The sequence below is a fragment of the Bombus vosnesenskii genome, unplaced genomic scaffold (assembly GCF_011952255.1).
Source record: "Bombus vosnesenskii isolate JDL3184/JDL3185 unplaced genomic scaffold, Bvos_JDL3184-5_v1.1 scf7180000013264, whole genome shotgun sequence".
NCBI classification, from domain to species: domain Eukaryota; kingdom Metazoa; phylum Arthropoda; class Insecta; order Hymenoptera; family Apidae; genus Bombus; species Bombus vosnesenskii.
In genome coordinates this window covers 1,130,816-1,155,507 of record NW_022882924.1, presented here as the reverse complement: position 1 = coordinate 1,155,507, position 24,692 = coordinate 1,130,816, and the positions used below count along the sequence as shown (strand labels likewise).

Sequence of the window (24,692 nt, the reverse complement as noted above, 5' to 3'; positions counted from 1 at the left end):
AAAGAACAGCGAATAGAAAGGACCAGAGAGAGAGAGGGAGAGAGAGAGAGAGAGGGAAGAAGGGAATTCGAACGGAGGGGTAGAGATATAGAAGCGTCTTGGGATAGAGAGAATATCTACTAGTAAACAGGAGCGCACACTGGTGCACAAGTACGTACCACAGGCAAAGAGAGATTATGTAGGTGCGTGCCTACGCGCCACCACCTAAACTACCCCCGACTGGTGCTTAAACTGCCTCCCCTTTTATTATGGGCCGCGACGGTTATTGGATTGTACCGTGCTATTTGTTGGCTGCCACGCTAATGGATCCATAATCACCGGGACGAATTAACGCAATGCGACGACGCGACGCCTCGCCTACGACTCGGCGCTACTTTAAACACGGCTACACCGAGCGTTGCTTCTTCCTACCCGTTGACTCGGCCAGCCGGCTCTCCTTTTAACGTACTTGACTCGTGTACTCGTCGTTAATCGGTGGATTCGCGTTCGATTACCTGCTACCCACTGTCCCCTATCCTCGAACTTTAAGCGACGTATCGACGAACCGTGTATCGTTCGCGTCTTCGTAGACGCTCCGCAAGACGATGGCTGTGAATCGTGAGCGACGCTTCGACGGAATTCGCGACTACGTGTCCTGAGAGGTTCGTCTGAAAGCAGGATATGATGCCAGAGTAGCGAAGGGAGTACGGTCAACATTCGAACCGAGTAAACATCGGCCGACCGTGCTTCTTCCCTTCGTTCTTCTCTTCCCCGCATCCTGGCTCCGTCGTGCTATTCGCAACCGTCGATGAGACCCCGAATCGCGCATAGGTTCTTCGAATAGTCTCTCCTCTCTGGCACACGTCAGTCTTATAACTCCGCTTTCACGGGCCACTGTGGGGAATACCTTAGCCCCGGGGCAGCGTAGCACAAAGCATATTGCATGTGCCCCAAATACACAATCGCAGCCGGCTGGCTGGGCCGGGAGCGTCAGGATTCGTTAGCTTCTGGCGCCGATGGTCTTTGCTCTTTCGATCGGATTCAGCGGATCCACCGCTCGCCTCCGGGCACGCGTTTAATGAGGATAGTCGTAAAAAATTCACTCGTTATCTTGCCACGTCGCGCGGTACTACGGTTCGCGCGACGCACCGCCAACGACCATGAAATCGAAGAATCCTAACGTTTCTTTTTCCTTTCGAATCTTCCTCCTTCCTTTTCGCTATTGCAAAATCGCGAATGACATTATACCGGTTTCTATTTACGGAACCGATCGGTCGGTCGGTCGATCGACGATGGAAATAGCGCGTGTATTTCAACGATTCGATAGACGTTTCCATCGACCTCCCGTTTACGAGAGTAAGCGACAAGTTTGTCCACGCTCTATGTTCCAACTTGGAGCTAATTAATTAGAAGGAAATGTTTTTTTAGTCGTGGCGAGAACTGGATTGTTTTTATGGCTTCGTCAGACTTTGCGCGCCTTCGGCCACGCGTTTAACCAGAAAGTCTCGAGAAATTCTCTTGTTACCTCGCTGTCAAAGAAACCGCGTCGCTCCTTTCCGCAGCTTATGTTCTTCGCTTCGTTTCCACTGGAAATATCTGTTCGCCTCGGTGTATTTACTTTAAATCGTAACGCAATAACGTCGGAGAAATCGTCTGTCCGGCTGTGATCTCACGATGAGTCGCTCAACCACAGCTACGATCTATCCATCGCCCGACGATCACCTTCGTAAAAAACGTATCCGTATCGATCAGTGACGCAAGCTAATTGGAGAATCAATTAGCGATGACTCTTTGTTTCTTCGCAAGATCGATCGCGTTTCGTGCCCTACGATTATACGGACGGGAGAAAAACCGTAAGTCGATCTCGTTTCGTTTTTCACATACCACGCGTTTATAAACTTGAGGTAAAACGAAGGTAAATCGAAAACAGGATACGATAGGCGCGTCGTTTCATTCAAGATCCCAAGATAACGAGCCAATTTATGCGCTGTAAGATCATCCTGTCTTACCGCCGTCACTCCGATCAACAGACTCGTCCTATCGGCAAGCGTAAACAGTTCCGTCTGTTACGTAATCACCCATGTAGCGATGAATTTAAATTTAAAGTTACAATTAGCGCTCGTTCGAAGCACCGCGACGCAACGTTGCGTCAAGTATCCTCGTCTTGATTTTGTAACGATTCCGCGATTTCGTGAGACCGATTTGACCCGTTCAAATAACACCGGATAATCAGACCACAAAAGTTAATACGATCTGATTTTACATGCGGGCCAGCCAGCCAGCCAACCAGTCGTTTCGCTACCGGTTCGCTGGGTAGCTGACTAGACCTACAAACGCGTGAACTTTCACTTTCGTGCGAAAGAACGGCCAATCTCGTTCGACGATAAACGAGACACCGTGAGATCGTGGAGAGAGCCGCAGGAACAGATACGACTACCGCGTCGCGATGGGAACACATCGATTTATGGCTCGACACTATCGGTTTTCACCTTATGTCATATAGGCGTGCAGCAATTACCACAAGTGAGAATATTTCCTTTTCCAGTAAATAGCGCGTTACGTTCTAAAAATTATTTGTTTTACGCTGTATTTTTCGGTTCGTTCGCTCGTCCTAAGGAAATGTCTTAAATTCGAGGAACATATAACGCGAATAGAAACATCGACGTTGATACGATCTCTAGACAGAAATAGGGAAATTTATATACCAAAAACGCGTTTCAGAAGCGACGAAAGAAGCAGCGATTAAATTAATCGAAGGACGATCGACTGTTTTCAAACTCTTATCTATTATCCGGTGAAATCGAATGCGAATGAAATGGCGAAGAAAAAAAGTTGGTCGGAAGAAAAATCGGTGGAAGGAGCAAGCAGAGAGGAGTCGAAATGGTCGGAAGCGATGATCCTAATGACGAAGTGTACGCGCGCTGCCGGAGTGCTTCCGTCGAATGAAGCCCGTCGTGGAACGATTTTATCGGGCACGCGTTAGAGCAGAAGTGGCGGTGCAAGTTTTCGAGCAAGCTCGATGTTCCATTGTCCTCGAGAGGAGAAAGTGGCGTGGATGAAGAAGGTTATGAGAGCATGGAAGAGAAAGAGAGAAAGAGAGAAGGTGGTTGAAGAAGCCGGTGACTTAAGACGTTAACGAGACTAACCGGATTCATCGCTAGGCGAAGGGCTGGATCTTGCGCGAGAAGGGTGAAGAAAGGAGAGTGCCGGGTGGCACTGATTTTAATCAAGATATGGCCTGGCAGCAGCCAGCGGCGGATCAAGCGAGCCAGGGCTTATCGATTTTCTAAGTGCTCCCGACCGAGAGAGCGTGTCGTCTGCGACACTAGCTGAGAATTTGAAAATAGCGAAACAAGAGAACCGGAGGCGTCGCCTTTCGCAGACTAAACAACCGGATATTCAACGATTTCGTGGAATATTCGATTACTCGACCGGCATTCGTTCGTCGTCCGATTAGTCGGACAGACGACGCCGATATCTGCCTTATTTCTAAGCGAATCGTTTCATAGCCTGGCAAGTTTCCTCTAGACGTTTTTAAAATTATTCAAACATCCTGTTGTACCTGTATCCTGTTCGTATAAATATTCATACCGTCGCTTGGGATTTTATAAGCCAGCTTACCTCTAAGTTTCCGTGATACGATTAAAAGCGGATCATACGGAGGATCGAGAGTGGAAGAGAAAGGGATTTCACCCGTTTTGCGATCCGAGACAGGAAAATCGTCGAAACGGACGCGTTCGTTCAAGCAAATACGCGTGCAACGATTACGCGACATAGCCGATCGTTCAGTCACGACGTAGACTTACGTTTGACATTTTTCTTAACTGCGTTTATTCTTAACCGGAGAAACAAAGATAGTCGTACGATCGCGACGATATCGCGCGGTTAAGAGTCGCTCGTCCGCATTTTAGACTAACGTTTTAAACGATCCGTAACCTCTTTCATAATCGAAACATTCGCCGAATCACCGTCGCCGTTTTTTCCTAATCTGAATCTTTTATACTTTCTTCTTGTCGCTCATTAAAATCTAGTTCTCGATTTTTCCAACGTCATTGAAGATAGAGATATTCCCCTAAAAGGGCGTTCGCTCTAATCCGCGGATATTCTTTCGACGCGCACCGGTTAATCCGGATAATTGTCGCAGACAAGGCAATCCCTTAATTGATCGGGCCAGACAGCCTCTGTCCGTCTCCGAGCAAGAATACGAATGATATTTTTTGCCGTTTGCCCGTTAAGAGATTAAAGCCAAGGGGTCGGTCGCTTCGTTTTAGAGTCATTATACTCTCGGGAGAGGGGAAGCGCCGGAGATGCGGGCAAGAGAGGAAGAAAGAGCGCGATAAAGAGACGAATAAACCAAGACTGACTTGGCGAAAGCAACTATGCTCGGGAAAATTCTAAAACGTGACGAACACGCGGATAAAGGAAGACGAGTACGGAAAGAGGAACGCCGAGGAGAAGGTAAAACCGATGCAAAATTATAAACCGAAATAAACGGAAACGGAAGAAGGGGACGAAGAATGGTTCAGGTGAATCGAACGCAGTAAGAAAGAAGAGACAGATACGAAACTCGGCATCGATTCAAAGAAGACGCGGAAGAAGGAAAAGGAGAAGAAGGAACGAGCGTACGCAGACTGGGGGGATAAAAAGAGAAGAAGAAAGAGCTGGAGAGAAAGGGGGCGAATGGAGAGAGCACGCTGAGCTTGCAAAAAGGGTGCCTGGTGATGCGTACCATAGCTACCTCGACAAATGCATTAAGACCACCCTCTACCCTCTTCTCTTGGCGATATCGAACTGACTGTGCGACTCGCTCCGTAGTCAGGATACACCTCGATTTCTCGCACCTCGTTTACTATAAGAGTCTAACCGGTGTCGTAGTCTACAAGTATTTTCACGCCTTTCGATACACCCAGCGTTCAAGTGGTAAAAACATCACGAAATACCTTTGACGGGAGCAGGTTAACTTTCCAGTGAAAAGAAACGGGATTCCAGGAAAATAGAACTCGTGCCGGGTAGACTGTCTGCAGGGCTCAAGGTGATCGACAAACACGGCCGGTGTAGAAAATAAAGGCACGGCTTACGGATAAAACGAATCCTCCTGGATAAGATGTTTCTTTGCTCGACGTCCACGTGGACGATTCTTTTCGTTTATCTTTACTTTTCCCTTCTATTTGCGTACACATTCCTTCCGTTTATTTCGCCCACCTGTTTACGCTTCCATTTCGATAAATGGAGTTTGTCGCTGGTTACGATTTACGCCGAGTAATAATGGAATACTATCTTCGATCGAATAACCGCTCGTTAAAACCTGGCTTAGGGTAATGGTAACTAGGAAGGGGACTCCATCCGTTAGATATTATCTCGGATGGTCTTTTCAGCGACTCGAATGGGGGACGAGCGCAAGGGTGGACAGGTAACGTGACAGCCGTCCTATTTAGCGTGCACGTAATACTATACGTCGTTCCGAAAAGTTCCTTCTTGTTGGATAAATGTATTTCGTAAAATAGACGCTTCCTAAAATAGTAGATAATAAATTTTACTATTGCTTCGTATCAAAGACGACTTAAATCGAATTTTAACGATCGTGACCTGAGAGATCAGCGTTCGGAACGCCCGACACGGTCTGACACGAGTGCACGCGACGAATGTTCCTGGCTGACACCATTATCGCGGAGCAGCGACGGTGACCGTGTCATCGGTCAGAAGACGATTCACGGTCGACTCCCTCCGTTTCGAAGCTACAGTTCCCACGAAATTCGTGTTACGACGTAGGGCCGCTGGAAGCGGGACGTGCATACATAGATACATACATGCACGCGTAGCTAGCACCTCATTCCAATCGATATGCGACGACACCCCCATGGGGAGACATTCATATCGCAGTGGAACTCAAACACGGACCAGAGACACGCCACTGTAATATCGTCCCCTTCGGCCGACTTGATCACTGTGCCATCGATATCGGAATATTTGGATGCCAATTTCGATCACGATCTCCGCCGCTTTCTATTTGATCGCTCCAAGAGGCGAGTGATTACACTCGCTGCAGACGATCAAAGCGTTTCGTTCGATTTTCGTTCTATTTTTATTTGACCGTGAAGCGAAAGAAAGGTAAAAGAAAGCGCGTGTTTGGTGATGAGTTTTCCAATACACGCGTGTATCTCGCTTTATAGAGTCGTAGGCATAGAAGCACGAGGTGTTATAACGAGAAAGACAGCGGTACGGTCGATAATGACTCCGTGTCAGAGCACGTGTCAGCCGTTCGTCTAATAGCACATTATGCATCCGCAAGACGTGCAAATTACACCCGGCTCCGATACGGTCGACGAGACGAAGCCAATGAAATACGCCGTTGCCGCTTAGTTAACGCGATCCATGTGTGCCTTGATAGACGCATACAGGTAAAGGACACGAATACGATAAAAGCAACCGAACGAAATATTTCGTTAGATCGAGAAAATTCGGCCCGACTAACGGCACGGACGTTGATTCCAGTACCTCCGCGAGACAACGTCTTTCTCTTCGGTTGACGTTGCTCGATATCGATCGATACCATTCCGAGGAATTAGAATCGGCCACCGATAACAAGAACGACCGGTGAAAAATTCGGATAATATCGCGTAAAGAAGGGAGTGGGGTGCGCGCATCGTGTACGATCATAGATCTCTACAGGCAATACGGTTCCATTAGTTAAATTGTTTCCCTGATACGTCCGCGTTCTTTGACTCCGGCCTTTCATTCCGTTTTGCTGGTCGGATAGGCCCAGCTACGATGCGATTCCGGGTTATTCTCTCCCCGGAGGAGTCGATAAGAAAATAGTACGAAAGAAGAAAAGGGGATCCCCAGGGGAGATGGGTGATCATTTGATTGCGGATAGATTAAGGTACAGGGGTTGTACTGTCTGACAATGCAAACCGAACGTTTTATGTCGGACCACCGGTTAATGCGGCAGACTGATCCAACGATGGAATCGAATTTTTTCTTTTTCTAATCGAAAGTAGAAAGAGGCCGAGAAACGGCAGGAAAAAAGTTAGACGAAGAAGATAATCAAAGCTCTAGTTTCGACGCGAGTAAAACCACCTCGTTGCGAATACGACTTCGATGCATCGTCCTTCGATCGTCGATCGATATCTCGCTATTGCGCCATCGGTCACGAGTGGGACCCGTTAATCGATTACAAATATCGCCGACTCGGAGAAATCCCTTTAGTTAAAGTCTCGAATTGGCCGTTTACATCTATTAACACCGAACCGCCAACTTTGAGGGTGGTCGCCGTTTGCTCGCCGTTTCGAAAGCATCGTGTAACCGGCTCCGTTGGGAGCCACACATCTGGCGAACAAGCAACAAGTATACTATACACGCATTAAATGTACACCCGTTACCGACTCCAATTACTCCGAGTAGCCTGTCGCTGCGTCGCACGTGCACATGCGATCCTCTATCTTCGATTGCGCGCCTCCCTTCGATTACCGTCGAATTTTAATTACGGGGATGCGTCAGTTCGCTCGGTCTTGCTCGGTGCTAACTTTCTACACTTGCCGCTTTATCAACCATAGAACGAATCCTTCTTTTAAGGGACTGGCGACGATAAGAATTTCAATTCTCCGTAAGATTCTACTACGAGACTCTCTCGATGAAAGTATACGTCGATTTTAAAATAACGCTTCAGTCGAACTGATATATTCACGGTGTAAACTTAACCGCTAAGAATAAACTAGAGACGCGGGTTTACCGTTAATGACGCATTATATGGGATTACGTATCCAAGAGCGCCGTAATTTTCTATATAATTCAGATCATGGACGAGAGAATGACGCGACGTGGCATTCCAGGACTCTCGTAGCAACGACTGATCGAATACCAGGTATACGATTCATTTATGTCAAGGTACAGTAGCAATTACGAGAACGAGCATCGTAAATACGTATAACGTACACGCAGATTTAGACCGAGACAAGGAAGAAATTCCGATAGAAATCGTCGAAATTTATTTTTAAACAGTCTCGGTGTTGGAACAGAGTATCGCAGTTTTATTTGATAATTCGCGAGAATTCCTCTATATAGTACGTTTCGTAACGCGCGAAAAATTGGGAACATAAGAAACGATACTGAAATTTCGTTACGAGTCGCGTATAACGATCTCCGGTAATGGGCGCGTTCCACGACACATCTGTGTCATCTACGGAAGGAACAAGCGCACGATTACGTTGATGCATGCGCGTCAGGCTCGCGTGCAAGGAAAATTTGAAAGCGTCCGATGTTCCAGAAAATTATAGGAATCTTGTTCGATACGATATACTCAGGAAATTATCATCCTGCGTAAATTTTTCACGCCGAACATTCACGCTAAACCGATTCGTTTCTTGCACACGGACGATTACAACGAAACGAACTTTAACGTACGGTATAAACGAACAGATCGTAAATACGAACGAATAAAGAAGCAACGCCTAGAACAAGTAGCTCGTGATTCGAAGAAATACCGAAAAGAAAACCATAACTAACGTTCTACTATTTCCGTTGGAATTTCGATAGAATTTTATTAGCAACAAATATGGAAAGTTATCTCAGAATATTGTACTTGGTATACTCTGCTCTTTAATAATTCCACAGGGGTAGATACTGGGGTACTTTATCGATAAATGCTTGCAGAAGAATCGAAAGTTTCAAAATGTATAGAAATAATCGTAACTACAAGGTTTATTCAGAACGTCCGGCTGACCTATTCCACTTCCATAGTGGCGTGGCGATGGTGGGGTGCTCTTTCGTACGCTTCACGGTGGGGACTCGGCTGTCTGATTGTGAGCGGCGAGCGCTGAAACGACGCCCCTCATACTACCGTCGAGTATCACGGAGGGGACGCCGTGGTTGAGCGCCGCGTCGAAACGACGCTCCCCACCCTGTCTGTGTGCACTCTGGTAGGAGCTACTTAAGTTTCAGGGTGCAGAGCGCTCTGCGGTTCACTCTCGTTCCGGCGATCGAGTGGAAAGCAGAGTGCATTTCTATTCTTTTTACTTTATTATCGCTCTATTATTTCGTAGCTTGTATCGCGATTACGCGACACATCGATATTCCGTCTTTTATCATCGATAAGTGTCGATTGTATCCGTAATGGAAATAAAACTCCTTCGATTTTAAATGCTAAATAAACGAATGATAAATTTCATCCCCTAAATATCAAATCGAATTTAATCTTTATCAATCATTCTTCCGTAGCATTCTGGTTATCGCGCATCCGTTTAAAAATATTCCACGAGCATATAATATTTCGTATGGAATAATAACTCGTCGAATCGAACGGAATCGTAGACGCGATACAATCTCGATCGAAGAAAAGGAATAAAGATCGTGCGTCTGCGATATGCATCGAACGCACACGAACGCGCCCGATTTTCCAGCGATATACATGTATGCAGTACTCGCCTTTTATGCATATGGGCGACTGGTCCGTAAACGCGCACGCGTACCACGAGTTTACATACTACACACGTGTTACTATAGATGTTACTACGGCGAGTACTCTGTAATCTGACACAGAGTACGGAGATTGAACCCGACTGAGCGGGACTCGTTGAACCGGAAGTAATCCCGCGGGGAAGCAAGAAAAAAAAAGGGAAAAAATTGCTCGATTACTTTTGCAACGAACGGACGCGTAACCTCGCAATCGCAACGTCCGATGAATGCCTGTTCTCGTTCGCGATTTCCATCTCCGCGAGTCTTCGCGTCTGCTTCGAACCGAACCCCGTTCCTTTGGACATCTCCCGACCTGTTCTCCCTAATACGCGAAAGTACGTTTGAATTTCGTTTTCCAGCGAGTCGAAATAATATATATCGAATGTGGCTCGACCACAGTCGAGAAATAACGCATTGTCGTGACGAAAAACAAAATTTCTAGCGGGCGTAATTACAGGAAAATACGGAAGATGGAATATACGATATTTTTTATACGACATTCGGGCTTGCACGCGTGTCTACCGACTCGTCTTATCGCGGACTAAACTCCGTACGAGAAAAACGAAACGGAAGGGAGAAAAATGTGAGTAAAAGCGTGCTGGAAAAGTCGATGGATTACACGTGATACGCATCGCGTTACCACGCTCGTGACAAGTATGTCCGGTAATCTGTAAGCTTGTGGATTGGACACGATCGAGCCTGGCTGCTGACCCGGAAGTAATCCCTGACAAAGAAGGTAAAAAATGTTGCTCCGCTGGTTGTACGGCGGATACTCGTAACCGTGCCACGACGCATTACCGCTCCCTATATAGATGCTACACTCGAGGGACCTTATGGGTTATTTCAGATGGACGTACCACGAGGGTATTGTCCGATTCAAGATTCGTCGAGTACCGAACGAGCACTCGAACGGAGCTTTATTGGAAGCTACATGAGCGCGCCCTGTTCTATCTCCGTGTATGCCGACGTACCAGGTGTCCCGCAAATCGAGTATGTTTCTCAGACTTTTCGTGCTACGAGTAACGAGTTACGTTCGCGTAGCGAATTTCGTAAGCGGAAGATCGTCGCGCACAGCGTTACGAAGAAATAATTTTCGATACCTGTGCAACGTACCTAGAAGCTTCGTACGTATACGGCGGCAGCTATCGTCGCTTTAGACATTGCGAAAGTATACGACATATTTATGGTACACCTTGTAAGTTCATGACGAAGAAAGAAAGCAAGCAAGAAAGAAAGAAAGAGCCTTTGAGCGAAGCTAGTTGGTCGTTAACGAGAATTTTCAGGCAGAAATTCGAGAAAAATATTTCGTTTCCGGAGCAAGTGGCTGCCTCTTAACGTTCAAACGAAATATTATTACGAAGATGCTTTTCGTTATTCGTGGAAAGCAATTTGCGCGCGAAATATCTAGCGTGTAAAATGCGGTTGTAAGACGCGCGCGAGCCCGCCAAGAGAGCGTCGACGAATAAATATCCGATCGGATTCTAATCCCAAGGTAAAATTTTGTCGAGAGGGCACGATTGACCTTGGGACGCGTGAGAAGCCTTTCAAATTATCCGTAGGAAGTAGGTCAAACGTTAAACGTTCAACCGTGTGTGCCTGTACGCAAAGAAATAGAGCAAATATCGCGCTCTGTAATCAATTAACGATCCCAGTGCGAATCGATATACGGCTGCAAAACGATATATATGCCTTTTATACCAGTTGAACGCGACTCATTAAACCAGCATCCAGTTTATCTTGAAATCTGGCGTAATTTTTCTCACTGAATTTACGCTTCCTCCTCCGCTGAAATTATTTCCGTTATAGAGACCGAGCTTGAAGAGAGAGAGAGATAGAAATGAGAAGGGAAATAGAGAGGGAGAAAGAAAAGAATTAAACGAATAAGAGGGGAAAAGAAGGAAAAAGAAAACGTCTCTAATCCTCTTCTCCGTTTAATCCTTTTCCAGACGGCGGAAGGAAGAAGGAAAAAGAATATCGTCCGGTGAGAGAAAACACGGTGAATTTGGAAAAGCGCGAACCGTCCCGCGTTTTTACCCCCGCGAAAAATGCTCCCTCCCGGCCGTGCATGGGGAAACGATAATCCAGATAAGCCGCTAAATGCTGGCAATTTGAGCGGCGGGATCTCCAGAAACAATACTCCGTACTTGAAACCGACTAATGCCAAGTAACAGAGAGACCCGCCTGTTCCTTATATACCGGGTGTCCTCCCTGGATCCTTCTCTTCGGTTCTATTATTTACGACGTTCATGGTGATTCGTGGCGAGCACACGGAAATTACAAAAGTTAGAAAAGTTTCGCGCGAATGAGAAAATTCTTATAGAATGTAATGGAATTTCAGAATCTATCGTACCTCGATTATTCGAGGTGCGAAATTAAATTCACATTTACGAGCAGGAATAAAGATAACGAATACGTCGCTAAATAGAGAACCGAGAATGGCAGCGAGAGAAGATAAAAACGGTCGGACAGAGAGGGAAGAAAAATGGCGAGCGAAAAATGGAGTAACGAGGAAACGCGTGGGATAAAATACGGAAGAGAGAAACAGAAACACGACGAGAGAAGGAGTATCGAGGGAGATGAATACGAAAACAAGGAAGGATGGAGAGAGAGAGAGAGAGAGAGAGAGAAGAGCCAGTGATGCGGAGTGAAAGTCCTCGAGTAAAAACCAGGCCAGGGCTTCGTATCTCGACTCGAACACACCAGGTCCATTATGCAATTACGGCGACGCATTTGCTGCCGCCTTTCCACCATTGCCTCGGTCCTGCTGTGCCACGTCCTCGTTTTCCTTAGCAATTTACCTTCTAAATCGCTCAAAGTTTTGAAATTACCATAACCATCCTGGTGTCCGATAAGCGAACGTTACTCCCGTTCCTACAATTAACTTTAAGTCCTCTTTTAATCCTAGAGATTTTAATCGACCAGCCTCCATATCGCGATCGGTTGATCAACGACAATTTCACACGGGTTTTTCTATCGACAATCGTCGATGATTTGCGGCGGGAACGCGAAACAGAGGCGGAGAAAGGTTGGCAGAAACGGTTGGATCGACGGATGTTGGAAACATCGAAATGCTTTTTGAAACGAACAGGGCTCGGGTAGCGAGAGGCAAACGCGTCGTGATTCGTGTTTCGAATATCGTGGCTGCGGTATGAACACGTGTTACGTAGTTAGCCGTTCTAGTTGGTTGTATTTGTACCGGGAAAATGGCGAGCTGTTAAAGCGGTTACCAACGAAATTAAAATTTTCATCCTTATTATTATTACTATTATTATTAAACACAAATGCGTATAATAACATTCCACGGAGATAGTATTTGTAAGCATAATCGAGACGTACGATCTAAACATTGTCATAGGAGTACCTTGTCTAGGCTATGCTTCAGAAATTCTTTGGGACACGAAGAATTAAGCTATGTTCGCTTTTAATTAATCGAGTGTACGCGTGGAATTTTTCTCTGATAACAGGCCAGAGTCTTATGAACTAGAGGGCGGCCAATTTTCATTAATTCCCCCTCTTATCTGCAAGCCTCTAAAACATAATTCTGACATTCTAAGGACGCGGAATACAACGATCGAAGCAACGTACAGCGATCGGTGAAGGAAGGACGTGTTTTTCGAAAATTGACGAGTTTCGCGACGCGAGGATTCAACTACGCGACACAGACAGACAGACGCATGCACACAGAGGAAGAAATAGTAGTTTTATCAAGCAAAATGACTTACTAAAGTGTGACGCGGTGTAGGCGAACAAAAGCAGTCCGGAAATGAGTCGCAGTGACGTCGCATCCATTTTTCGGTTCCGGCTTCTGTTGGCCCCAGTCCTCTTCTCTCCCGCTTATCGCTCACGCGGATGATGGCACATGTATACACACACGAACCACACGCGCGCACTTACTTTTGATCTGAAAATTCGAAAGGAACACTGTGAAGCCTCGACTATCCTCGCGAGAGTTTTCTCGGCGGAATTTTTTTTTCTTTGCTCCCTCTCTCGCCCTCTTTCCTTCTTTTTTCTCCCTTTTTCCGCGTGCTTCGAGCTGTCGCGGTCAGAAAATCTTTGTTTTTTAGAACGGACGGTGAGCACGCCGCTTGAAGATCCTTGAGAACCTTTCGCCGCGGGAACCATGAAACGACACTGTGTCTCGGACAAAGGCTTTAAGCAGCTTCATGATCGCGTACTTACTCGTCCAGGATTATTTACGAACCTTGAATCGTCGAATCTATCCGCGCCAGGATACGTTAATAGAGAGAATGAAATTCGAAGAACAGTTGTTTGAAATTCGTTCAACGATTCCGAAGGAAGATAATCGATCGTCGTTTAAACGACGTTTCACGATCGAGATTCGGAGTAACCGAGTCGAACGGAGCAACTTACCAACGACAAAGAGGACAAAAGTGCTATCGAACATCGAGTGAAATGCCGCGTGCGAGTAATTGGCGAAAGAAACTAACCAAAACGAATTGTACCAACACTCGAATCGATCGGTCGGAAGAAGCTCGGTGAAAAAGTGAACGAGAGGCGACGGACTCCTGTAGAACGTGTTGACTATTGACCGAGACAACGTCGACTGAGCAGAAATTTGCCATCGGTCTGCCGGCACACCTTTCCCGTACCGGCTGGCGAGTTTGAAAAAAACAGCCGTACAGTCTACACGACCTCGAGAGAGTGGACGAAACGCGCCGGTACTTTCTATCAGCGGCCAACAAATATTTTCCTCCGAACGAGTCTACCGACTCCCGCTCCGACCATTCTCTCTTTTTAGCTCTTATTGTTTTTCTCTTCGCCGTCGAATGGTTCGATAGAATCGCGAGAAATTACGGATTTCACGTTGAATTTCGCGTTGTCGCAACAGCTGCGACGTCTTTCCTTGAGCGAGCAAATTCCGCTCTATGCACAGAGAACATGATTACCGTACGATCGAAAGAAAATGCGCGAAACGCTTTTACTCTTACGCTTACCTTAATTTCTATCGATCATATTAATACGTAGAAAGATACGTTGGACTCGCGAAACAAACAAAAGGCCACGTAACCATTTAATTTTCAGATCGTAGGAATTATTTGCAAGTGGTGCGACAGTAAATAGTTATGAATCGAAGAAGATCCAATCGAGGAAGATTTCACTACACGAATGCGATAAACGTAGCTTGGCGAAGCAAACGGGAGGAGAGAGTAAGATACGCGATGCGATGCGTCGAGCAATTAAAATGCCATCGGTGTGTTCGTGTCAGAGTTCATTCACACGTTGCATCTTTAATTACTCCGTTGGCCATCTAGCGAATACCAAAGGAGAGATGGACAGGAAGTAAGCTGCACACGTACTGGTACGCCAAGCCCGTACACCGTTGTTGTTCCAACGTGTATGCAATGTTTGCTTGCAACATTGCTCGGCAATGTTTTCGATAATTGCATTCCTTCGCAATCGCGCAATACGAGCCGATGGAAAGTAGAAATGTATCGTGCTAGGTCAAACCGAACGCGCCATCTTCCGCGAACGTTTAAACACGATCGCTGATGAAATTGTATCGCGATTTATTCTCCTGCGGTTGTTACCGCGATCGTACGTCGTAGAACGAATATTTGAAAACGTTTTCGAAAGGATATAGTTGCTGGTAAAGATGAAATCGCGCGATCCACGTTGTCGACGCTCTACGTTTTCCACGCTTTCACCGCGGCATTATTTTTCTACCGATAGCTGATTATTATTAACGTATTTATCGTACAACGCACTATGCCACCGTATTGTATACCACCGTGGCCGTAATATCTCTTCGTATCGGACGAGAGCGCACGAAAATCGACTGGCGTTTTCACATCGGACGAAGAAGCAAATTTCATTCGGCGCACGATTCGCGGTCGAGTTGCTCGAAACGCAATACTCGCTATTTCACCGACGATTCGGCGGATATTTTTCGATCTATCGATTCGAAATGATCCGTCCTACGTGTACGTTAGTGTACGACGATATATCAAAATATTATTCGACCGTTTTCCATTTTATCTACGAATACTTTCAAAGTAAGACGTCACTGGAAATACACTGAAACTTTCCCTTCCGCGTTAACAACCTGGCACTTTCGCGGTTTTGGCACTGAACCCGAAATTCCAGCGCTTCCGATCGTTGCTCGTAGAAATCGTAAATCGCTGCAGCTTACCAAGCAACGTGCTTGTTGTTCTTTAATAGACGTTCGCAAAAAACCGATACGCGTTACGATACGACGAGCTTTGTTTTTCGAGACGAACGAACTGGCGTAGCGGCGGTGGCGCCTTGCGCTAGAAAATCCACGCAGAACCCGCCAGAATGGTTACGACGAGCAACTCGGAAAATATGACCAGAGTCAAGACGAAGAGGCTGGACGAATCGTCACGGTCGAAACAGATTCCAAAACAGATTCACCGGCATCTCCCTCCCGGCTGACAATCTGTGACAACGAGCTATCACGTCGGCGGAACAGCGGCGTGACAACGATACCGAGGGACGAACGATCGAATCGTCGAATTGCGATTTAGCAAATATCTGAAAGCGCTCGAGCACGAACGTTCTGGTGCAGGTATCGCGAAAAGGGCTAACCTGATCGGATACGCTGGGCGCAGCGCAGCGCGGCAGAGAGAGCAGGGAGAGCCCGCGCTAAGCTCACTCGCACCGGGTGCGTAGAGCGCGCGTTTTCGGACGTGGAAGGACTGACTGGGGTTACGCACGTAGCGTACACGGGTCCAGGACATGTATTGGCGGCCAGGGAGGCTCCACCTATCGCGTGCCAGAGTGGGAGGATACGGGGACGACCTCGAGCTTGCGCCCTCGGACGGACCTCCGTTCGAAGCACAACCCCTTCCTTGGCTTTTTCCCAACTTTCGAGCTTGCGGTGCACCCCCGCGCCATGCCACCCGAGTCCACCCCACCGCCGCCTTCCTCTCGGCCCTGCTAACCCCGCGGAACCTACCAGCCAACGTAGTCACCATTACCCACGCTGGTTCTGCGCCCAATCTCACCCCACCCTGGATACCTAAAGAGCTCTAGTCTAACACGGCTACGACCGCCGCTAGCGATGGGACCGATACACTCGCGTCGACTTATCGATACCGATTCCAAGACGTTGTCGATCGTTATAGCGATCGGTTCCCTTCGATCTGCAGGATCGTAACGCGGCCAAACGGCGTAAGAGAGTCGCGATACCGGGAAGGGACGAGAGTTGCGCTGGAGAACGCCGGACGAGTGAACGATCGCGAGCAAGCGCCCAAGGTCGTTTCAGATTCTCTGGGACGAAATAAAAAGGACGAAGGCAAGCGCGAAAGCGGAATGTTCGCTCGTTAGTGCCGACGTAGTAGGAAATACCGTATAGTCGGTCCGTTGGCTGCTCGCACGTACTATCGGATCGCAACTGAGCTCGCATCTCGCACGATTTGGCAAACGTTGTAACTGTGACGAACGATGCCGCTCCTACGTACGTCATAACGTTACGAATATTCGACACCTACGTTCGTTTGGCGATAGGTCAAAGTTCGTTCGAAGGACTGCAGATCGTCCTACGTGAAACCTACGCGCAACGCTTCCGTCAAGATACGACAAAGGGCAAGTCGGAAATACCAGCCCCGAAATATCGACGCCATCGCTAGAGACAGACGTAGACGAAATCTAGACCAGGAGAAACGGACCGCAGGCACGCCGAAGATCTCGCCGCGGTGTCAGGAGGAAAAGTCAGGCAGAAGGGGATGCAATTGCAGCTGCGGGTCGTGTCTTCTTGTAACGAACCGCGGTTAGAAGGTTCGCTGTTCCACTGACACGTTAGAGTCGACTCGGCTCTCCTCGTCGTCTCGCTCCTCGATACGTATCGCGCTTATACACCGATCCCTCTGTCCCGCCCCCTCTTTCACCCGCTACCCTCGCCAGTGTTTTGTGTTCTTAGCCGGCTCACAGCCTTTAATGAATGTAATACGATTTCGTTGTCGCGGCAAAGAATTCGAAATCAGCTCAACGGCTTTATCTGTCTCCCCGACCGTGTTGGTTTGCTCGTGGAATGAAAATAGAGGAAGCGAGAGGGAAATTAAATAGGAGAGGAGGACGCGCGAACGGGCAAGGCGAAACAAAGTCGAGACAATGGCAGGGTAATAATTGCGATTCGTTTAAGGCAGTAACAAGGACTAATGATAGAAATATGAAATGAAGTAAATATGAAAAAAATAACGAACGAGAGGACGGAGCGCGGTACGGTAGCAAATAGAATAAAACCAAATTGGAACATAAATAAAGAGATAATCGACGTAAAGTAAAGTTGCTCGATTCCGAATGTTTCGAGTAAAGTTCGTACACGCGCGACCGATAGCCCTGTCGATCGCTTCAAATTCAAAATATTCATCGGCAACTTTCCTTTTCAACTAAATTCTTCTGTGTTTTTATCTCCTTCTTTTCTGTACCGCCTCTGCCGAAATCGTGAATTTTCACTCTCGATGCCGGTGATTCTTGGTCGGGCACAAGCGAAACGTTCGTTCAGAATTAGTGGATTCGCGGTCGAACTAAAACAACGGTGAAAGGATTCGATCATTGCCCGAACTCGTTATTCGAGGCGTGCTTAAGTCGAGAAGTCTCGGTTTTTCTTTACGCTCGGATAACTCTGTGCAATATGCTCATCAGCTGGTAAATTACGAGTCGATCGACGATCGTCTACCGGTTAATTGAAAACATTCCAGGATGTAACAAGCGGATCGCTGTTTCGTCGTTTCGTTGTTGCAGTTCCGGCCATCTCCGACGATACGTTTTGCACGACCACGCGGCACGCTATAGCCAGCTTTCGTCGGTCGTTCGTGCGAGCTTTGAGCGCGTCCGTAACGCGCGGCTGCCGTGGTCGATGAAATCGTTGCTTTTAACGCGACTCTACGATCATTTTCGATCGCAACCATTTTTCCCCTTTTTGCTTTTCCCTCTTTTTTCATCATCCGCCGAGGAATCGGTTACGACGTGCACTCGCGGACGTCGGATTAATCGACGGTACTCTACGCGACAAACAGAAGGTAGCGCGTAAAACTGATCGATTCTGTTGATAATCTAGCGCGACGATTGATTACGACGAATTTAAATCTATCGTTTTGATTTTTTTGTCCATATCGTGGAAAAGTAAATTTCGTTTCTTAAGAAATCGAACTTGTTCGTTTCCCTCGTCGATCAGACAAAGATCGATAATCACGCGTAACGGGGCGCATTTGCCTGTTTGGGAAAGCACAGCGAGACAATAACTTCGATCGAGCATTCCGTCGGACAGAAACGAATATCGAGTGGCCGCATCAGGGGAACGACGACGTTGACAGGTTCGTTAAAATCTAGCACGTCCCGTCTGCTTTCAATCGGCCGGGTCCGATTTAATTAAATATATATCGTTATCGAACAATGACAGGTAATAAGGGCGTAACGTAATTTCTAGAAGGACTCGTCGATGCGTATTTTCACGGCAACCGTCAAATATCATCCGAGTGGATCCACTTTGATTGACACCGAATCGAACGGTTTAATTTCATTTCGGAATATACACGCGGAAAAGGAGATCGGCCGCGTTTCGAAATCCCATCGTCGGATTAATCCGCTCCTAGATCGCTTCCGATCGAACGATGCCTTAACGCGATTCTACGTACGTCGAGCGTGCGGGGAATTTGAAATAAAATTGATACGAGGTAAACGGCACGAAGTCCGTACGATCGTGAAATTTTACAAGAGACTCGACGCGAATCCGAAGGAAAAACTTACTTAAAAAGAAATACTCGAAATATGTAGAGGCGGTTTCGTACGGAGAGACAGGCAAACGCAACGTAATTTGTCAGCGGCGAGAATGTTAAGATCTATCGATAAAACGATCCGTCGGAGAGAGGGTAGCGATGGCTTTCGATTCTCGCATTATTTCCAATTCGACTCACAGATCGAACTCGGCTCGCTCGTACGTCTTAGTCAGCTGTGTGCGCGAAACGCATCGGCAACGCGGAAATATGACGGTATTTCAATGAGAAATGTGCTACCTCTTTCTCGACTCGCTAACTTGTACAGGGTGTTTCGAAATAAACGATCGACTTGGACGGTTCACCGCGAGGGGAAAAAGATCAAAATGCAGCAAACTTTGCATCGTTTTGCAAACGTTACAATCTTCTTTTTTTTTCGAAACACGCAACTCGCGAAAAACCATTGCGAATAGACGGCGAATGTTTATGCAAATTTGTATGCATCCGATGAAATAATTTATACGCGTTTACACGGCATTTTGTACCTTTAAATCTCACGTAGACGTAAAAACATTCGCAGTCGACTTAGAAACTACAGCGACGGTAATTCCACTATTACGCGGAGCGAACGCGAGTACGCACCCTCGTACTATCAAAGTCGATTTTCTCGAAAACGATGACTCGCGCGTAAAACTTTTTTATCCGACACTCGTGGTTTATTTTTTCATGCAGAATCGCCCGGTTGTACAATCTATTACCGTACATCCTCTACGCCCGCGTTTCAACAGCTCGCCCGTCCGATTCGTTCCTGCGACAGCTTTCAAAGCTCTCTCCTCTTTCTCTTCCTCTCTGCTCTTCCTCCACGCGAGTACCTGCCTACGTGAATGCGTACTTTCAAAAAGAGAAAGAGAGAGAGAGACTCAAAGTCCGAGTTTCCCGAAGCTTCACGCAGCGAGGCGTCCTTTTTGAGCTTTTGCACTTTGACTACTCGAATCGAGCGCGCGCCAAAAGGACGCAGCCATTGCGCTGGCGGAATCCGCTGCCAGGATGCTATCGAGTATCTAGGATTTTGGAGGAGCGAGTCGAAATTACGAGCGCTTTTTGTTTCGTCGTGTGTTCAACGATTACGACCGTACTAATGAAAGCACGAACGTCGTTGCTTCAAAGAAAAGATGTTTAGGATCGTTGGCAAATAGTTTCCGAATTTCCTAGCGCTATAGATGTATCCTATCGAATAATTTCATTCCGATACGAAGAAAAAATGGATTTACTTCTTGCCAAGTTTTTCTCTTCCAATTAATCGCCTTTTCCTTTGCATTCGATTTTCAAACGTTTCGCGTTCCTCCACATAATATCGTCATAATGGAATCGCGACAACTTTTGCGCGGGAAATTGTCGCAGGACCGATCGTGCGTCGATAAATAAGCAGCCTCTCGATTCCCACAGCCGACCACGCAACGTTTCGTAAATTCGTTCCCGTCAAGGGGAAATCGCATCATCGTCTCGCCGTTGTCTGTATCGGTTCCGAAGAAACATAATAACGTATCTACTGCCTATTTTTCCTCCTTTCTTCTCGTTCTAAACTCGTTTGCGTGACTTTGCTCCGCTGCGACAGAGGAGGCAAGCTCGTTCGTGCGACGTAAGAAAGGACGAAGCTGAATTTCAAATTACTCGCTCGAGCCGCGCCATTCCTCTCGAGGATACGCTTGCCTCGTGGAAGGAAGAACTCCTGGCGAGGCTTGAACCTTTTTCCCGGTTAACGAAAACGATTTAAAACTTTAGAAACGACGATGTTGCGCGACGAATCGTCCAAGACTTTTGGTAGTTCCACGTGAACAGCAACGCGCGAATCGAGGCTACTCGAAAGTTCCTCGACACTTCTCCGCGAGAGATAGAAAAAAAACAATTTCCAACCAGCGATGGTTTTCCAAGCTTGCAACGGCCAATGTATGGAAACGGAGAGGAAACGTGGGGAAATTCACGGGGGTAAGATAAACTGGCGAAAGTCGTTGTCTCGAAGAGCGGTGGTCGCGATAACGGAACGATAGGGATGAAAATCGAAGGACACGCGGTACGACGCCGCGTCACCGGCAAATTCGCCACAGGCTTTCGGCCACTCACGCGCGAATATATCACGGTATCGAGGCCCGTTTCCAGGCGTACGAGGCATAAATAGCGCGGCGCCTATGGAAAATAAAATTCTATCTCTGCGATTCACGCGTCATCGTCCACCCCTCTCCGAACCGACGACGGGGAGTTCTCTTCCCGATCGAGAATCCGTAAAACCAGCCTGGTTTCGTGGACGACGATACGGCCGCGCGTCCTTGGGGGTAAGTCGAGCGATACTCCGATAAAACCGAGCCGATTCAGGATGGACGAAAAGAAGGGAAAGAAGAGAAAGAGGAAGAGATAATGGGGCCACGTGGAAGGTGTCGCCAGCCAAGGCAGGCAGGTCGAACGAGAGCAGGTGTAAGAGAGACGCGATTAAAAAAAGCTCGAGCCACGCTTTTGTCCGTAGCCAGCCGGCGCACGAGCTCTCGCGTTTCTCGCACACACGTTGCTTCCTTGAAAAGCTGCCATCGTCGCACACACGCAACCACGTACCATCCCCTGGCTGCTTTCCATCCCTCCATCGGTCTACCGTCCCTTCTCCAACCTTTGTCTTATTTACTTCTGCCTCGGTCCTTTTTTCCTCTCGCTCCCTTCGATCACGTCGACGACCACCGCCAAACCTCGCGTATACGTATATCTGGAGTTTGGCCGCGCGATTTCCCAACCGCTCGCGCGAAAGAACCATTCGAAAATGATATTTTACTTCGTTTTTTCATTCTTTGTTTCTCCTTTTTCTCTCTCTCTTTCTCTCTCTCTCTCTCTCTCGTTGCGAGAGGAAATGAGGCGGCTTTTATGTCGGCGAAGCTCTATGGAGACGCGAAATCGGTCGCGATCCGCACCGAGAAGGGCGCCTTTCTTTCCAGGGATGGCGACTATATCGCTAAACGGTACGATGAAAATTTAACGGGTGAACGAAGAGTTTGGAAAATGAAGCGCGCGAACAGACGATGAAGATTCGTTACTGCTTTAAATTATTCGAGCAATAAGTAACGAAACGCTTGGAACGAAGTTGTCGAAGGGTTTCTTTGTACACAAAGGAGCTGAAACTCGATACCCGCATTCCTTTCCCGAGTTCCTTTCCGGAGTTACGCTCCGAGTCCGAGGCCGTGCATCATGTTGGAAGTTTAATATCTTCCCTTCGCAAACAACGTTTGAAGCTCGCCGCGTGCCACGTGACCACTGTATTTGTGTAACAGACCGTAGACAATGTAACTGACCAAATATTTTATCTCGTCGAAAACGAAAGTAAAGTACAGGCTCTTTCGAATCCTCCATGGTCCCCGTCAAACATGCAAATTTTCTACGAAAGAAATTCTTTTTCCAAGAGATCGTTATCTCGTATCCGCGTCTCTTCGCATACGCGCGTGTAGATGCTATTTTCTCCCAATTAAAACAAGAAACGATCTTTAAACGTCGAAATTCGCGCGCGGCAGTTTTTGTATCGTCCAAATATTTTTTCACAGTTTTTCGTTTCGTCGTCGTTATCCCCATTATTTCCCGATTCTATTCTATTCCCGTCGATTCTATTCGTTGGTCTTAATTGCGAGTCGTTAATTATATCGGCAAACGCGAATTCGTACATACGTAGGACACGCAAACGGAACATGTACGTACGAAGGACGAGAGGAAGAGACGACGGTCAGCATTAAACAGATAATTAAATGGAAGACAATGGGCATTCCAATCAAAATTCAAGGCAGACAGCATTGTGCCACGGCCTTGTATTCCGTTCCCTTTTCTTTTCTCTCGGTTTATCATAAATGAGCGCGTTCTTCTCGCAATTAAGATGTCCGGACAATTTTGCAAAACCATTTTTTATTTATTGAAAATAAAAAATAAAATAAAAGTACGATAGATGCAAGATAGAAACGAATTTCCTTTACTTCTCGTACGTCCCTCTTTTCATAGTCGTTCTCTCTTTATTTGAAAACAAAATTTATCGTCGCGTTATGCCGATTGACGTGGTTTAGAACGATCTCTGTTAGGTATTTATTAGGGATTTGTCTTATCGTTAGAAAATAATTCGAGGCGAACCGGTCGGGTAATTGCCGGAGCCGCGGGCGAGAACTAAAGCTAACAAGCTATCGGGAGAAGTAGAAGGATTTAAATGTACCGCGGAAATTGAAACCTCGTGACATCCTGTCGTAATGAGAGAACAATGTCTGGAGAAACAAAGACGAGTAACAATTGCCACGGTGTCTATCTCTCTGCGAGAATTATACTCTGTCAACCGTTGGCCAGAAAATGAAGTCACGTCGGTGTCGAATAGCGTCGATCGAATTTTCCAATAAATTCCGAATGTTGCGACCGTTGCCTTGCGCACCAAGAAACGCAATTATACGCGTTCGATCATTGCCACGATAAGATCTACTTTTCTAAAGATATATTCCCCTAATTGTCACTCGTCAAACATTCGAGATAGCGAGCGCCATATAATTCGATCGCAGCCACAGGCTAAACGCACCCCATCCGACGTTAGGGGCAGCGATACGAAATCGATCGTCGATTTAAATCCGCCTACTTTGATCGCGAAACTTTGTACCTTCGTCGATTCTATCTCGAATCTATGTAAAATTTCCTGCCAAATTCCCGAAAAGCTGAAAATCGAAATCTATCTTTCTACGAAAATAAAAATTCCTCGGCAAGCAGCTTGGGAACGTCGATCGGACATTACGAACTCACGAAGAAGCGGAAGAAATATATAGAAATATGTATAGATAACGATGATAGAGAGGCGAGAATCGTTCGGTTATTTATCGTCGCATCAACGTCCGAAGTGAAAAGATCGCTGTGGCTAATTAATTATCCGAACGGCAAGGTAATTCGCGGTACTTGGTCGGCCCATTAATGCAAGCATGCAGTTCGAAGGGTCGTAACTGCTCGCCTAGTTACATAAGTAGGTGCAAGGCAGGAGGCAGCAGGCTGGAGGCGAGATCGTAGGTTTATTGATTCGGTTTTCTCTCGCGGTAGAGTTTTTTCCCTCTCCCACCCCTAGATCCACCCAGTCCTTATCCTACCCGTTTGCTTTCTGTTGCACTCCCACCCAAGCATCGCGACGTTGGAAGTAGGACGCAACCTTCGGGGGCTCTTTCCTTTCCCGTACGACCCTGGCTGACCCAAAACGCTATCAAATTAGTTCCGGTGTATCGGCAATGGTGCTGCTATACTCTTTCGTCGTCGTTCGAACACGACCAACCACGCTGTTCGGTCGTCGGAATAATCCTAACGATCGACTTTGTCCAACGAGTAACCTTGTCTTTCCGTCTTGTTAACTATTCGCTAGAAAGCTTTTTCTCTTTCCGTTTCGTTCCTCTTCCTATGGGCGAACATTTGGAAGGAAGAATTCCTTCCACGATACGCGAACAAACATATAGCATAGGCTGAACGAACGAGAGAACTTTAATAAGCGATCGAGGATATTTTTATCGTTCGACGATATTCACATAGCAAATTTAA

General features: G+C 46.9%; 1 protein-coding gene across 5 annotated transcripts in view; it reads right to left on the bottom strand.

Annotated features, from left to right (window-relative positions):
* The window catches only part of LOC117238159 (protein Skeletor, isoforms B/C), a 49,089-nt gene that overhangs the window by 19,466 nt on the left and 4,931 nt on the right, over nucleotides 1–24,692 (bottom strand). For 2 of the 5 annotated variants that reach the window (XM_033502826.1, XM_033502855.1), the window contains exons 1-2: nucleotides 15,997–16,130; nucleotides 13,152–13,330 (exon numbers count right to left, since the gene is read on the bottom strand). In XM_033502826.1, coding sequence (XP_033358717.1) covers nucleotides 13,152–13,218 — 67 coding nt within the window. In that variant the 5' untranslated portion in view covers nucleotides 13,219–13,330; nucleotides 15,997–16,130. Of the gene's footprint in view, nucleotides 1–13,151; nucleotides 13,331–14,747; nucleotides 14,945–15,996; nucleotides 16,131–24,692 lie in introns of those variants that run through there. The other 3 variants (XM_033502838.1, XM_033502834.1, XM_033502848.1) reach the window with 2 other exon arrangements.